General features: G+C 36.6%; 1 protein-coding gene across 1 annotated transcript in view; it reads left to right on the top strand.

The window, feature by feature from the left end:
- LOC149559709 (uncharacterized) overlaps window positions 1-18296 on the top strand; it is a 66802-nt gene that overhangs the window by 28414 nt on the left and 20092 nt on the right. Inside the window, exon 3 of the mRNA XM_089824257.1 lies at window positions 11391-11870. Coding sequence (XP_089680383.1) covers window positions 11391-11870 — 480 coding nt within the window. The remainder of the gene's footprint in view (window positions 1-11390; window positions 11871-18296) is intronic.

Genomic DNA, 18296 nt, shown 5'->3' with positions numbered 1-18296 from the left:
GCTACTGTTGGGTTGTATATGACCCATCTCCAATAACTCCTTGATTGTTCTCTCTATCTCTTCCATGAAATTTCAGGGATGTCTACAAGGGGTGGTTATTTGTGGTTTTGCTCCTCTAACTCTAGATAATGTTCAAATCCTCTTTTTAGGGGAAGCCTCAAAGACTTTTGTATCTTTTCAATATAGTTTGAATATCTATATGGATGGTTTCTGCTCTTGGGTTTGATCTATCTAATATCATACATTGTGCAATCCATCTCCCTTGGTCATGATTGCCTTTTCTTTTTTTCCATTTTCTTACAAGAGAACATCTTGGGGGAATCATTTGGCATTCCTTTTAATGTGATTTCTTTCCCTTCACATTGGAAACAAATCTTTGAATTAGGGCTATCCATTATGAATTGCCCAAGGGAATTTATCCATGGCATTCCTAGGATAATGTCATTTTGAATATTTGTCACATAGAAGTTTCTGTTAATTGTGTGCCCCCCTAGGGTGACTTCTATTTGGGGTACTATCTTTGTACACTTGTCCATGAATCCATTTCCAAAAGCCACCTTGAAACTCTTAAATTCTTGTGTTTTTAGTTTCCTCCTAATTACTAAGTGTTTTCCAATCGAGTCACGTGTAGCTCCTAAGTCCCCCAATGCAATTATTCTTTGTCCTTTAATTGTCCCCTTGCCTCAGATGGTTCTGTTTTCATTTTCTTGGGTGATGACAACTAATATCCTCTATGTTCATGTTCTTCATTTTTTGTTTTTTTCCTTGGTGTATTATCTTCACATATTTCTTCTATTATGTTTATTTTCCCTCTTTTACATTGGTGTCTTGGTTTCCATGGTTCCTTACATTTGAAGCATAGATTTTTCTGAAATAGTTCTTCCTATTTTTGGCATCGATATTCCTTATTCCATGGTTCTTTGTAAATATATCAGGGTCTTTCTTGGCAATCTCTCCTAGGTCCTTCATTTCAATAGGCTAACTTGGGCCCAAGATTCTTAGATCTTTCTCTGGAGTTATTGGATTCAATTTTCTTTGCCTTAGTGATGGCTGCCTCTTAACTTTGGGGCTCAAGGGGTTTTACATCTGCTTTAATGGAAACTTTAAGTCCTATAAACAGATGAGTAAGTTGGTTGTGGGATAGATATGGAACCATTAATGGTAGGTCTTGAAACTGATTTGCAAATTCTTGAACTGACCTTGATTGTTTGAGGTGAGTTAGCTCTTGGAAATACCTTTCAAAATCTCTTTGATAAAATCTATTCATCAAACTTTGAGTGAATTTTCCATAGTTGGTAATTTTTTTGGTCCTAAAGCAGTTTTTCCATAGTGCCACCATTTGTGGGCTGATCCTCTTAAATCAAGTATCTCGAATTTAATAGCTCCTTCTTCAGTCATAGGACTATATGATAAATGTGTCTAATTTTTGGATCCATGATTAAGTAGATTCTTCTTTTGAACCATTATACCATGGTAGTTTTACTTTATTGACTTTCTCCTAAAGGTCTTCATCTACACGATTTTTCTTGTTATTTTCCATGATTTTGGTTTTGTACTGTTCTTCAAAGGAAATAAGTTGTCAAATGTTTTAATCCAAGCTCGCATATAGTTGTGCAATTTCGTCCACATTATTTGTGGTTGTTTATTCTTCTACAATAGGTTCTCCTCTTGGAATGAACAAGGGAAAAATATCTCGTAGAATTGAACTTTGTGATGGAGGTTCGTTTCCCTCATGGTTAGAATGACGATCCCTCTGTGGACTAGATCTTTCACTTTGATTGTTATTGTTGCTTAATTTTTGTATAGCTTCTAGTAGTAGTTTATTAGGGTTTTCGATTCTTTGATTAGTTTGTTCCACAAAGCTTCCCAATTCTTGGGCTAGTTGTTTGGCCAATGTTTTGGGAACTAACCAAAGTTTCACAGGATGGCAAGATTATGCTTTGATACCATTGTAATGTCCCCTCTACTAGAGTTAGCAAAACCTACAAAATAATAGTTACAATCTTAATAATAACAAATCTTCTTATACTTTCCTACCCTCTAGCCTAAACCCAGACCTTAAAAATTTCTCTAGGTCAGGTTTCGTAACCCTTAGTTATTCAACCATCTTTTCTAAAGTGCACCTATCAAGGTTCACATATGCATATGTTGACACCATTAGAATATTCTTATCATTACACTTCCTCAAGAATGTTGGTTAGATGGAGATAAATCTCACATACCAACATTATAGAAGTTGTATTCCTTTAATATATGTTTGGCCAAACAGACATTATACCCATCTTTGATACCAACACTTTATATATCCTTCCATATGAAGTCAGCCAAATAAGTAGTTAGACCCATCTCCGATATTAACATTAGAATTGTAATTTATTGCATCAGCCAAATAGGAGTATTGCTTTTTTCTCAATGCAATATATATATCGTAGAATCACTTAATTCTTTTTTTTCATGTCAAATTTGTCTTGCATTTCAAATTTTTGGATCATAACTTCTTTCCATTTGCTGCCTTATGCCTGAATGAATTCCTTGTCATTTATATCTTCACAATGGGGAGGATGACATCCCTTGATAATGAAGAAATGCTCCTTTTCTTATGCATATGTTATACTTGCCACCCTTTTATTGACATCCAGTGCCCCTTGATAAAAACCGATGCCTCTTGTTGGACAAGAATTAGAGAAGTAACAAAAATGTTAGATTTTAGATTGGCCCTCCTTAATGTTTTTTTCCTGTGTTCCACAGGGACGCGTCCCCTATGGTTTTGGGTCATACTTGTACCGAGGACGGATTTTGGCTGTCCCCTTTTTCGAAAATTTGGAAACGTCCCCAAAACAACCAATTTTTTTGACAAGAAACTTGGGGACTACCAGCAATATTGGAGACGATTTTGCCGTCCCCTATTTGTCCTTGAAACTGTTGGCCGTCCCCTTTTTTCCAGGTAATTTGGTAAAGGCAAAATGCCCTCAAAAAGTCAATTTTTTCTAATTTTTGCTGTTTGTGCGGCCCTTAGTTGTCGTAAAGACATAATAAAAATATGCAACCCATATTTGGTCAATTAAAAGACTAACTCTTCTAATCATTTTTAGATTTGACATACTTGCTAAGTGGAAGAAAAAAAACATAAGAGCAGTAGCTGTAGTGAGGAAAAATTGCGTTTAGTATTTACTAACTATTTTAGTTGGACTTCTTTTTATTTCATTCTGATTTTAGCATGGTACTTGAGCCTTTAGGCATTTTGATTTTTGCTATATATTTATGTGATATTGACATATTTTTATTATGGAAGTATTTAGTATCTGCTGTTTAATAATATTCTATGTATTGATCTTCTAAAATGTCTATGGTGAATGGTTTATCAATGTTGTGATATGTGTTGTGAGGTTTTCACACATTGCCCCAAATCTTGGGGACCTCCTTTTTCTTTTAATCACCTCGGCAAATTTTTGGATTGCCCAAAATTTTTTGAGTTTTGAAAATGTCACGCCTTGGCAACTTCAGGACAGATATGGGGAGGCTTAGCTTATTTTCACCCGGTTTTCTTAACTTGATTTTCCAGAGCTACCAATTTTATCCCTAGGCTGAATAATTTTCTAAGTTAATTTCAACTTGGCAGGATAAAATTGTGAATTTTGTACTTAGACGTTTTCTTTTGAAAATTTGGTTTTAACTTTGTAAATTTGGATAATTTTCAAAAGAGAATTTTTTATTAGACTTAAGTTTTTGGAAAAATCTCAAATTTTTTCTTTGGTGAAATTTTTTTAATTTTGTTGAAATGAGGAAAATTGCAAAAAATCGATTTTTGGTTCTAGATGCAATTTTATTTTATTTTATTTTTAACTTGGCAAATCGATTTGGTAGAAAATTGCAAAAAATTGGCTTTAATTGGATTAATTGCCTTGAAATTTTTTAAGTTTTTAATGAATTTAGTAATTTAATATTGAAAAAATGGCTTTTGGTTAGCCAAAATCCAAATTTAATGACGTATTAATTACTAAACCCTCATTAAGTGGAAATATTTAACACCCTCAAGGCCATTTAATTTCGTTTTGCAATTGGAGCTAATTGGTAAATTTAAAAGTGCAATTTTCTTTTGGCAAAATTTATTTTTTTGAGCTAAGTATTTAATTGTGGGCCTTAACTTGAATTTAATTTTTGTTTTTTGTTTTCTCCTAGACCATGTAGGCCAGCTTTATGGAGAAAGAAAATTGGCTATAAAGAGAGTCTCCTCCCCATCTGTAATAGACACCCAAGAATGCCCAAAAGCTGAACCAACTACTGAAATTATATTAATTCTAAAAATGCTGCAATCAAGTACAAAGGTATGTATTCCAAAGGCCAAACTCTAAGGGAATGACATCTAGAATGTTACAACAGAGAATGAACGTCCCCTATTGCCAAAAAAAAGAGTGTGATTCACACATCCAAGCTCTTATCAAACGCAAGTTATCATCATCCGATACAATAATCCGATGCTTAACAATGAGACTTTCAGCCTTATTTATCCTTTTCTTCATCCTTCTGGAAGGAACTAAAATATTAATTAATTGCAAGAGCTAGAAGCTTCCTCCTAACAATAATTAATGCATTCTCTAAAAATTCCTCCCTAGCAATAATTAATTAAATCGAGAGGCTTCCGTCCTTCCAATAATTAATACATACCCTAGAAGCTATTAATACAAAGTCACTTTTTAATTTTTAATTGAATGACTTTAATTTCTTATCCTCCACTTAGACTTTGGAGAACGTGAGAGCTAAATAATGGGATCATTACACCATCTCATTTTCACAAATCATTTCTTCCTCTCCATGTGGGCAAATTTTGTGGAGGAGCAGATTTTTTTTAGACTTGGGCGAATTTTGTGGAGGGCAGTTTTTTGCATGCTTGGGTGATTTTTGCTTGCATTCCTCCATTTTCAGGCCTTGGCGATTTTTCTTGTGGGCAGATTTTTGCAGATTTTGGTGATTTTCTCCTCCATTTGTGGGCTGCGATTTGTGCCCTAGGTAGCATTTTGGGCAGATTTCAGACTTCATGCATGGGCGAATTTGAGACAGAGGCAAAATTTTCCATTCTTGGCATTTTATTGAGACAGATCTGATTTTGATTTTTGAGCAATTCATGGTGAAGGTCTGATTTTTTCCTACTCAGGACTGCATTTTATACCAGATTTTGGCAATTTTGTTGGGAGAAGAGATACATATGAAAGTTTGATTTTTGCATAAAAGGCAAGTGTTGGATACTTTTAGGAGTGTAAATTTCTATTTGCAAAGGGATTTGAACTACTTGAAAGTCATATCCTAGGTTCCGAAAAGTCGCTGTAAGTTTATCGGTTAAGGTGAATTTTCATCATCTAGAGTTGCAAGGAGTGCTTAAGCTGACATCCATCTTTCGTTCTAGTCTAAGGATTGCTCCGCTTGGTTCTTCTTGCCTTTTGGTCCACCACTCTACCATCCCGTAATAGGGCGACGAGCATGGAGGATGATAGTGCAAGTAAGAATCCCAAGCGGGTGAACACTAAAAAAGACAAAGAGGATATGACGCCCAAAACTTTCTTCTTCTCGAAAATGAAGAGAATAACTGACACCAATATCTGTATAGTGGACATGATATGGATGAGGGACAAACTGAAGGAAGGAAAATCCCCCTTGGCAAAAAGGATTTACAAGAGTGGAATTGTACAAGCAGCGACCTTTCCTCCCACATTGCCCTGTCCAGAATTGATTATGGAATGTGCATCCGGATTTGATCTAAATAGTAATTCCATCATTTTTGATGAAGGGAAGAGAGTGTTGGCTAGCATTGGCGAACAAGCGATTGAAGAAACATTTAACATTCCCCAGTACAAGGGCATGACGATTGTAATGATGGATCAAGCAACTAAGTCATTTCAAGATAACCAAGGGGCTTATTACACGCATCTAAAGCAGAATTGACGTGAGGGAAGAAAAGGAGTTAACAGATCATCGAGGCTTACAGTGGCAGATTTCAAACCAGAATATGGTGATCTCGTTGTCCTGCTCAATCGGATCATGGGCCTAGCTCAAGGAACGAGATTTGAAAATTGGATGTACTTCTTCATTGATGAGATTGAGAAGGGGAAAAGAAGGTTTCATTGGGCCAAGATCATAAGCGAGAACTTAGAATTGCAACCCAGAACCGTGCAAAACCAAAGGCAATTCTACATCAACTCCTATCTGTTCTACCTAATTGCTAGATTGTACAAAAGTCCAGGACTTAAGGCCTTAGGAGAAGTTGGTAGCGGACCGGGGCAATATTTGGTACATGAAGGCTATCTGGAGCTCCATTTGCACAATAACAAAGATTACAAGATACTTTGCGATGACTTTACCATGAAGACAGTAAGGGTGTTACAAGGGACACCTGCTAAGAGACTTTCATCGGAAGTAGAGATAAAGAATTAAGAAGTTTGGGAGTTGGTTCATCCAATTTCCACAGTTTACATACATTAGAGTGGCAGGAAGTACAGTTTGTCCCAAGAGGCTTCCAAGGTACCCACCCGACAAGGTAGTTTTGTTAGAATTGGCTAGACAACTTGAGCACTATGATAGAATATTGAGAAACGAAGAAAAAACAGGCATTTCATTCTCAATCATAATTGGCAATGATAGTTGCCCAAATCGGGCCTCCTTTGAAGCCGTAGAAAAGGAATTGGAATGGTATCATCTAGGATGGTACAGAGCAAGGCAAGGGTTTGACCCTAATGGTCTTATCAAGGCATCTCATGGAAACGAATTCAAGCATGTTCCCACCATAGAAGACTTTTGGGCCAACACCAAAGATGACTTTCATGTGAGAAAGCTAGCTTTCTCAAGGCTGACGGTGAACATGATGAGGGCTATTAGATGGAGAGGCCTTGATATTCCGGATCAACTGGAGGATGATGGAAATTTGTTGAGAGAAGACTATGATATAGTAGAAGGAACAAAATTGAATCCAGTAGGTTGGGATGACCATTAGGATCCTTCCTTGGAAGCACTTACAAGGGTAGTGGATTTACATACCAAGTCATGGTATAATGAAGGACTATGGAAGCTACAAAGACAAAGGATTCCCCTTACCTATGAGATGATGAAGCCAAAAGAAAGACAAACAGAATCAGTTGGGTTGGGCACAGGAATGAAGGAAATGGCCGGCAACAGGAAATAATTAGAAATGGATAGAAGAAAGTTTTGGAGGTAGATAAGGGCAAAGAACATCCAGAGCCTCCAGCCAAGAGACAGCATGTAGCACCATCAAGAGAGAGTATAGTTGAGGCTAGAGGCCAAGAGGTCAATTCAAATGATAAAGGGGCCGCGGTGGAGGTGAGCTCTGATTCGGAATCAAGTGGCTATAGTGAAAGCACCGAATACTCCCCTCTCTCGAAGAACCAGCAAGGAAATGATATGGAAGAAACTAGTAGAGAAGAAGATGGATCAATCGACATCGAGGCAATAAGTCAGGAATTTGAGGCCGTTGGTGATGCTTTGTTAGTCGAACCAAATCCAAATTTGGGGAGATGCACTGCACCACTATGGTTAAGACAAATGGTTATGCCAAGAGGCGAGGTAGTAGCGGCCTATACAGCTGAGGACATACAAGGGTTAATAGAAAAGGGTGATAGCGAGAACCAAAAACAAATGGCAAGAATGGTGGCAAGGGTAATCAGGAGCGACGATGATGATCACCGAAAGGTTCAGATTGCTATTCCAACAATCAACAAGGCAGTGAATGAGATTGTGGCCCAAGAATATGAAATAGTGGAACATAACTTGGGAAGGAATACAGATGATATGGAGTGTGAGGAGATCTAGGAAGGTATAGCATCGATCAGAGAGAGGTCAAGGAAGGCAAATGAAAGGATAGTAAAGTTGGAGGCTTAGAACAAATATTGGAGAGATAGCTAGCCCATCCAACAGTTGCACCAAGTAGCCCTTCCTCAAGATAGCGGGAGCAATTCAGGAGAGATATCAGCTTAGCTACACGAAGTCAGGGATTGGATCCATGATACAATCCAAGATGGGCGAAATTTCTTGCCTTCCTTTGTCTTGACATTCCAGTCATTAGTAACCGTTAGAGACAAGTTTAGATTATTCGAAGAAGAGTGGAAAGGTTTCTTTCCCATCAAAAATTTGGCTATTCCTAGGCTACAGGCGTTCATTGGGCTACCAGAGGCACATTTGCAAAGGGCCAGGTTGGTTGATGAGAGAGGATTGAGTATAGTTGAATCTTGGTTTGTTGCATTGACTACCAGATTTAGAACACTTGAGGAAATACATAATGAGATTGCACGGCACAGTCCAAACGTTGACACTTCCATTTCAACCATGATGAGCGACGTTGGAGTGGCACTTGATTTTGAGGATATCAGAGAAGGAGATGTCAATGTAATAGATTTTGGATCGAGATTGGAGGAGTTGGGAAAGGTTGCCATCAGGAAAAAGCATTTGGGCACCCTTTCCTCTCTCAGCGCTTTTATTGGATTTGCAAAGGAATATGAGAAGGATCGCAAAAAGATACTACAAGCAGTGAACAGGGTGACAAAGTCAGCGGAACTCAAGGCGAAGCACACACCTTGTCTTCCTATGGAAGAAGTTAACGAAAGGCTAGCTAAGTTAATTGCCTTAGCTAAGAAAATGAAAGAAAAAGGAAGAGTTATATTAGAAGATCATTTGATGTAAGCCCAAGAGGCAAATTTCCCTTTCTTCTAGAATAGGACAAGTGTCTATTTCTGATTGGCCACCATTTTGGTGCCTTCTCATTGGTTGCCACTTTTTGCACTTTTTCATTGGTCCATTGATAAGGTGGCAACTTCTCATTGGCCGATGGGGTGGCAACCCTAATTAGGGTTTTGAGGATCCAATCTGGATTGTTGATCTTGTTTTGATCTCCACTGTCCGTTGTATTTTTGGCCCCTATAAAAGGCCATTTTCTCTCATTTGTAAAGTGTCGGAGAAATTGTTGCGAAGATAATACCAAAATTGCTCTCTTTTTCATTGTTGCGATTTGCATGTTGATTAAGAACATTGGGTGTTATTGCATGTTTTCTACTTCCACATAGTTAGATTTTCTTTCAAGTTGTCTTAAGTTGGTTGCATTTGAAGTTGTTTAAGTTAAAGTAGATGGATAATTGTATGGTAGCATTGGTAAATGTTTGATAGGGATCAATACTAGACCACTAGCATCCTAGTGGCTGGTTGGGAAGCCTGGTGTAGTAAACTAGTCTATTATTCCTTTGAATCATTGCACCTATGGAAGTGAGGCCGCTGGTCAGCTCTCATTAGGTTCGATCCCCGTCCATTTGCTAACCTTCCAGTCATAGGAGTTGGAGTAGAATAGTGAGTAGTTGGGTAGTTGAAGCTCAGGGAAGCAAGTTAGAGGAGTAAGTTAAGTATTAAAGCACATCCATTCACCTTCCACAACCATTGCTTTCCCATCAACATCATCACTGGCAGACACATCCTCCATCATCATCACGACCATCAACATTATCTGCTTCCGCACATTTCACAAATCGAGCCACCATCACCTTCATCCCACCAAAGTCCAAGTCATCCTTGAATGAATAGCGTAAGGCTACCTACGTGATTACCAACGAATCAAATCGATAAAACTGAGCGAGTATCCACAAGAGTAAGGAACATTGGAGTTATTCTCATATCCCATGAGCAATAACTTTTCAAGAGAGGAATTGTATGTTTGATACTCCGTATCAAATGTTCAATTGCTAATATGTTATGTAAGTGATACAAAACTCGCATCAACAATATGCATATTTGAATTCTGTGTCTATATATAAAAAAATCCCCTATGTTTTTAATCGCCGTCCTTGAGGTCCCGCCCCCTAAATTTTGGCTTCAACCTGTACCCTTACTGGAAACATGTTCCTGTTCCTTAAAATGTCCCCGTCTCAGAAACTCTGTGGAGCATAATAATTTTTTTCTAATTATTATTTATGCTGGGTCATCTTTGCTTTGAAACAAAGTTACCATATTCGCTCAAAAAATGAGGAAATTAACCATTCGATTTTCTCAAATTCAAAGTTGGTTTGAAATCATTACAAATTCAACTATTACCATCAGAATTCCCTATAAATTCGTAGTTTTGAATCCTGGTTGAATTCGGAGGAATTTTGAGCAAATTTGGTTGCCGTCAGCAAAGCTCAGGAGGAATGTGAAATGAATTTGGGCAAATTTCGAGGCCACATCATCTTATTGACTTGTCAACTTAGTTTTAGGTAGCGATTTACATATGAAAACTTAAAACAACGCCGTTTGGGGTTTTCCCATATTGCAACTCACATTTGGCAGTGATAGTTTGGTATTTTTGGCAGCGGCAGTGTGGATGCGTATGTTTGTTGTTGGCTTGGTCTGGTACTCGTTGGAAGGAGCTTGTCCCCATTTATTGGCTTGGTTTGGATATGATTTGATAATACATTGATATTTGACCACCTATGAGTCTACGATTGATTACTGATTAGTATTGTTGACATTGGTGTTTTAAAGTTTTTGGACTGAAACATTCACATGGTGGTGTATTTTGATATTTTGTCATGCCATTCGAACAAAATCGTTAATATATGTGGTGGTGTATGAACTTATTTGTTGCAGCATATTTTACAAATATATAAAAAAAAATTCTTGTACGAATGAACCCAAAATGAATCCGAACCCAGCCCAAATTTTTTTTGAATGAATTCCGAACCCGAATGTCAAACCTGCATCCGAACTGGCAACTTAGCTTTGAAACATTTTATAAGGCCAATATTTATGCCAGTGGCTACGGGGCAACTTATATGCACCTGTAGCCAGTGTTAAACAGTGGAAATCTTTTATACTTTCATTAAATAATGGTGCATATAAGTTGCACCATAGACGACACCGTGATTATTAATTTTGTGGTTGGCCTCGCATTTTTTAATTGCCAAGGTTCGTATGTTGATTTATTTATTATATTTCTTTCCTTATGATTTTATTGTGGTTTGGTTCTATCTATTCATCTGGCTGGGGATTATTAAAACAGAACAGGTGTAGGGTCTATTTCATAGTTGAAGTTTGTGATTTTGTTTTGTTGAGGACATGAGAATAAATTTACAATTTTTCTGTAACAGGTTTTGCAAAGAAAATTTAGTAGATTTTAAAGGGAAACTAATGTGAAATAACATAGAGATGCCAGAAAAATGGTTACATATCTTTACTCTTATCTTACATGTAAAAGAATAAGCTTTAATTAATAATTTATTGGGAGAATTCATTCCAGCTACTAATACTGAAGCACCTACATCTCTTTTTGGTCATACAGGTTTAGCTTTAGCAGCTGATCCTGCATTTCTTTTTTGGCTTCACAGCTTCTTCTCCAGCAACACTTACATCTCATTATGTTGGTGCAGGGACACCTCCATGTACAGTATCATTGCCTCTCTTCAGTGACACAGCATCATCATCTTCAGCCGTGGCGACATTGCCTCTTTTTGATGTTGATACCTCAGCATTCTCCTCCTGCTCGCCTTCGTCTACTGTACCGTCAACTTTTTTGAATGCGTCAATGACATCACCGCTTTTAAGTGCCCCAGCAGCATCCTCTTTGGCTGCCATACCAGCATCTCCCTTTGACACTGCATGTTTATCTGAACCATCATTTGGGTTTGGCAGTGTTGCCTCATCATCTTCAACCACTGCTGAAGCTCCAGCTTTTTTACTTGGTGGATCAAGTACACCATCACTGTTCAAAGCATCGACTGCTGTTTCTGTGCCACCATTTGCAAAGTTATCTTTATCAGGGTCATCTTTCACTACCACTTCTGCTGCATTCGCTGCTTTTTCCCTGTCTACATCAGCATCAACATCAACAGCTGCACCTTTGACATTCGGTTAGTCTCTTTCTTGAAACTAGTGCATTATGATGTGTCATTACTGTTTGGTAAATCTTGGGCTTAGTTTGGAAATTGTCTTCCACAGCCCATAACTTTGACTCAGACTCGGGACTCAGAAAAATCTTGGCAAAAACTCAGCAAAATCTTGGCAAAAGCTCAGTGAAACTTGGCAAAAAGAAAAACATAACAACACGAAAAGAAAAACTGCTGCATTTAATGAACACATGAAGTCTATTCTATCAAGTTAAAAGTCCAGCAGTTTCAACAATCCATGAAGATTATTATAGTAGATTTCATGATTACACTGAGTGAAAATTTTTACGTCAACATTTTCTATCATGCTACATGATCCATCGTCAGGATGAAAATTAGGGAGTAAAGTAATGCAATTAGTAGAAGACAGAAGGCTGAATAGATGTTGGGAGAGGTTTCTAGAAACTAGTAAGGAAGAAGAGGGTAATAGAAATGTTGATGTAAAAATCTGCCCATAATGTAACCCAGAAATCTACTATTTCAATCTATTCTGATCATTAGTCTGTCGTAATTTAATAAAAATACAAAACATGTCATATGGCCCTTAGGCTTAAACCAATAAATTATGCTTTCATTCTTGCAGTCCACAAATGTTTTTGAGGACTTGACTGATACTTATCAGCAGAGAATGGGTGTGATTTTTTTTTTGTACCTATAAGTTACAAGTCAAGTCTGGGAATTCCACGAGTTTTCTAGCAGAGATCACGGTGGAGAATATGGGAAATTCGTAAGATTTCCTATCGTTGTAAATGTTGGCAGAGATTGTGGGCTGCATTTATATGTTTTTTCCTTACCGGTTTGATCTTGGGCAAGGTTTAATGGGTATCCTTTCAATGTGCTGTGTGTCTTAGACCACATTTTTGAAGACTTGTAAATCCAGTCACTACTGAATATTCTTGATGATTATTACACCAGGCCCACACTTGTTATTGATAATAAAGTTTGAATTTCTTTTATGTGGACGAAGTTCTTAAGTATGCAGGGATTTGGGAAATTCAGGTTTGTTAGTCATCCAGAGATATAAAGCTCGAATATCAATTATGTTGCCACACCTTATATATGTCACCAATCAGGTTAAAACTAAATACATAATCCTAATGTATTTTTTTGGAAAGCAAACTTTACTGATGACAATGGTGCGGAGAAATATTTATTAGGCCCAAACCTTGAAAGGATTGTATTATAGAAAATTATATTTTGATAGGCTGCAAGCTCTAGAAAATTATATTCGGGAGATCTGTGCAGGAAAGATCCACCAAAGGTAGTGACTGTTGCTCATATGCTGTAATGTTCAGGGAAATATTGCTGCACGAGGCTTTAGAAGATTTTATATCACAGATCTGCGCATGAAGCCTCGTTAGATTATGGGAAAGATTCACCGAAAGTGGCAGCCATGATATGTACCATTTTAACTTAGGAATTGGACTCTCTAATTCTTCAAGAATTGTATGTTAGGTATGTACATGGATTTGAGCCTCTTCGATGGAAAGATCCTCCAAATATTAAAGGTGATAACCATGACAATGATAAACTATGAAAAATATTGTCTTCGGATGAAAAATTATGACAAACATAAATATGCTACTCGGACTAAGATATGTGCACAGTACTTATGCATGATTTGATTTTTGATTTTTGTCAAATCCATTTTACACATCTGTACGATAACTTCTACAAGAGAATTTCGAGGTAGACCTTTTGTCAAGCTTGCCTACAACAAATTCAAATAGCCTAGGGGGGATTTCAGGGCGAATAAGTAAAGGGCACTGAAAAGTTAGGTTTATCAAATACATTCCTTGCCAGTTCTGAAGTGTAAAATTTAGTTAGGTAACACAAGTTTGCCTCAATTTTGTGGTTGTTAGACATGAAAGTATAATAATTTTCCTCTAAATTTATATTGCATGCCAAAGTGATGCCAAATGATATTTAAATTTTGGAAGTTTTCAGTTTTGATAGGTGAATCTCAGGGTAGATGATTTAATAGATTTGAGGAAAGCGCTCATAAACAAAATGTGTATTACAAAACTTAAGTAATGGTATCATGCAAAATTCTTTATTATTTCTTCTAAATGAAAGATGAAGCAAATTTATTAGTACAAAGTATTTATATAAGTAAATCTATGTCTGGTTGCATCCTTCTGGATGTCTTTATCCTTTAGATTGGTACATGTGAATGACGCTGGTTAGGAATGATACACATGTATCTGAATCTATATATCACCACACTATACTTAGGAGATATATTGGATAAGATTAATAGATTGGTACATGTGAATGATGCTGGTTAGGAGTGATACACATGTATCTGAACCTATATACCACCAAATTATACTGGGGAGATATATTAATTACAATTAAGACAATCCATATGTCTGTCTCCATCCTTCTGGATATGTTATCCTTTAGATTGGTTTGTGTGAGGGATGCTGGTTAGGTGTGATACATATATATCTGAATCTATATAATACCAAAGTATACTTAGGAGATGTATTGGATGCAATTAATAAGAATGTTATCTGTTTAAAATCCAAAAGAAGAAATCAATCGTGAAAAACACAGATATAAAATACCACATCAGACTATTCGAAATATGTATTTAGCTACACTTTAAATTTTTCTTTTAATTCTTTAGTTTAGTTTGATTGTGTTCAGTCAACGCATGCATGTTTACTAGGTTGTCAATTATTTTCTGTTTGGTTTGATATAATTGGGTTTGGCTGTAACATATATATTTTAAATGTGAGGCAAGTTTATTCCCTTTGTATTAAACTTCTAAAGTAAAATATATCAAGAGTTCAGACCATAAACAGAAGAACTCGGCTTGATTGAAAATTGTACCCATTGATCACCAAATTAAAAACAATTAGAGACATAGACAACTCCTAGGAGGAAAGAACCCGAGCCAACCTGCAAGTCAGTCCAGAGAGATGACATTGAGCTCCCTGGTAATGGTTCAACCATCCTCATCCATAGTAAACCTAGCAGTTTGAACAAGAAACATAATCACTCTTTTTGCATGCTTATCACATTCCTGGTCCAGTTGAGGGGAATAAACCTTAAGTGGACATCTTAGGGAAGAGAGGTCATATTTGAGGGATAATGAGCTCTCTCCATTCTTTGTCATGACATTTTTTGACTGCATTATACTGCTGTTGTCAACACCAAAAAAAGAACCTGTCACCCCAGCTGAAGCCATTGAATGGAACCTGCTAACTCACAGCCTAAAATAGGAAGCAGCTGTCTAGGATGAACTAATATGGCTTCTAGGTTAACATCTAAACCGTCCCAAAATTTAGGCAGAGCCTTGTCTAGAGGCATGGGCATCCCAAAATTTAGATAGAGCCTTGTCTAGAGGCATGGGCTTCATAAGCTCAACCAAATCAGACATAAATATTGTAGAAACACCAGAGTCTACTCTATGACTAAGTTTTGCTTCCAATAATTTTGACCGTGACATATGAAAATATCAGTGTAACTAGGGGATGCGTCCCCCCACCAAAACCGGCCCACATTTGAGACAGGGGGATGACATATCGACATCTTGGGCGATGACACTTAGAGCACCACCTCTGCCGAAGATGGTGAGATGTCTCCGAGACCCCTGTGGGTGTGGGGGATGCGAGGGGGGACACCAGGACATCTCCTGCGGCAACAAGATGGGGAAAATAAAAAAATAAAAAATATAAGGCATTATTTTAATATTTGATTGGTGTTATTTTTGTTATAATGGGATGTGGAGCCCATTCCTTCTCCTTTATTCAAAAGCTTTCTATTCTTTATTTTTTTTAGTCACATTTGCATTTCTATATTTGAAGATTGATATATATATTATAAATTTAAAATTATATAATTTGACACTCTTTCATTTGTTGATGTTCAATGTTTGTTGTTTGTCATTTGATCATGAATCATGATGTTCCAGTTCAAAACTTCAATGCAATGTTCAATGTTTAAATTTTTCTACATCTTTATATCTTATATTGTATAATTATAGTACATCTTTTCATAACTAGCATTTTAAGTACCATATGTATAGTATATACACCCTTGCTCCCCTCGCCACCCCCTAATTCCCCCACCATCCCCCCGCCGCCCCCCCCATCAAGCAGGGCGGTATAACTATGAAAAATATACAAAAGTTAGACCAAATGGTTGTTAGAAACGGGATGTCAAAAGCACATTTGCCTGTTTGAGTAAAATTTAAAATTTAGGCTCCATTTATGAGTTGTACTTTGTAAGCTAAAAAACCAAATGCCAATGGAACTTGAAGAGAGCCTTTACTTTAAAATCTAGCCTTTGCTTAAAAAACCTCTTCTTAAACATTGTCTAAAGGGTAGGTCTGCTCTTGCCTTCAAAGAATGATAACAAAGTAATTGATGGTGTGTAGAGCCTTGATTAAGGATATCTAATTTCCCTTTCCACCTTTAATAATTACTCTCTATTACTATTGGTTTATTTGAAATAATGATGTAATCTTCCGACTTGCAAACATTGCTTGATTTACTTGGTCCTTGTCAGTAGTTAGAATTAGTAGGCTTGTCATTCACAGTCGACTGCCTTTGTATTATTCCCCCGTTCAGACTTAGTTGCAGTCCCCATCAATATATGTGATAGTAATTGGTAAAAAATTGTTCAATTAATTTTAGTTGATATCCCAATAAAGATGTTGACTTCCATTAATTTTGGACTTTTGGATGAAGATGATACGTGGGTAGGGTTGGGAATAGTAAGACATTGATCACTACGGCACAAACTTGATTCTGTTTCAGAATTTAAACACTAGGACAACAGGTATGCTTGAGATGAAACTCTTCGAATCCTTCATATTAACATCTTGTGGGGATGGAAACCCTCCTAGACAGTTAGTATTACAGTTTTTTTCTCCTTTATCTATTTTTTATGTGTATAAAATATGCATATTGTTTTAATCAGTGTATTGAAACATGTTCACTAGTTAAACATTATCTCTGATTAATATTTATTAGATACTCTGACACACATACAAGCATGCATAGACACACTCAAAGTATAAGTTTAATAAACACCTCATAAATATTGATTAATACTGATTATTGATTTGGCTAAATCAACCAATAAATCTGTGTGCAGAATTAATCCTTTAACTTGATTATATACTGCTATCCATTTAATGAAATTGATGTACATATGATAACATTCAAAGTGGATCGATTAATAACAGTGATCACTATTGCTATTAAAATGACATTGTTATGTTTTTTATGAATCAGTGGGTTATGAATTATGGGCTAAGTAGCTGTATTCGCTCAGAAGTAATGAAATTCGATATTCGATTCGTCTTTGGTTCGAAGTCCACGCCTATTCACCTGTTGCAATTGAAATTACCTGCATATTCAACCCTGGTTGAATTTCAAGCGACTATTGATCGAATTTGTTTGACATGAGCGGACGCTAGGATGAATACGAATTGAATTTAGGTGCCACATCGTTTTGTTGACTTTTCAAATTTGATTTTAAGTGCCTTTTGACTTTGATGAAACCTAAAACATTGCCGTTTTGGCATATTACAACCTAAAACGATGTTGTCAGTGCATATTTGAACCCACGTTCAGGATTTCCGATTTTTCTAAGCGACAGTTTGTGATTTTTTTATTTTTGATGGCAACAGATGTGTGTTAGTCGTTTGGTTCTTTAGTGGAGGCAAGGTTGTCTGCATTCACTAAGTCGTGAGCCTCTACAGTCAACCTCTATAATCAGCCTCTAATTGCTACATGTATTACTATTTTAAATTTTTAATGTTTTGTCAATTTTTTATTTGTTTTTAAATTTTTAAATTTTAGTTAATTTATTATAATCATGTTACAATATAGTCATATTGTATAGCAGTAGGCTTGCAATTTTATGATAACAGTCAACACTAATTAGCAGAGAATTCAATTCACTACTAATTAGTGTTCAATGTTATCCATTTGAAGTGCTTGTCATTATCTGTAGGTATAATACAACTATTATTGTTGTCTATAGGTATTTACTATTTACTATTACTCTATTAGTCTTTAGACTATTTCAATTTGTGTTCACTATTATCTATTTGAAGTGGTTGCTATTATCTTCTCATTGTTGTAACTTGTTTTTTTTGTTTGTAGATTCTATCATGGTTGTAAGTGCTTTTGTTGCCAATAACTCTCATTTCAAAATCGGCAGATGCTCCCCGCTATGGAAACACGTGGAAATACTTCGACCAATGTTGGGTGGAGGAGGTTGTGTATGGATTTGTAACCATTGCAAAGAGGAATCAAGTAGTTCCTATAGTAGAGTGAAAGCACATTTGTGCTTTATTTCTCAGAAAGACATTAAATTTTGTACAGGGAAGCCAAGAGCAAATGGAAAGCTACCTAAAATCCTCCTTTC

This window comes from Cupressus sempervirens, chromosome 4 (assembly GCF_028749045.1).
Source record: "Cupressus sempervirens isolate cs-2001-9-10 chromosome 4, ASM2874904v1, whole genome shotgun sequence".
NCBI classification, from domain to species: Eukaryota; Viridiplantae; Streptophyta; class Pinopsida; order Cupressales; family Cupressaceae; genus Cupressus; species Cupressus sempervirens.
This window is presented reverse-complemented; position numbering and strand designations above follow the sequence as displayed.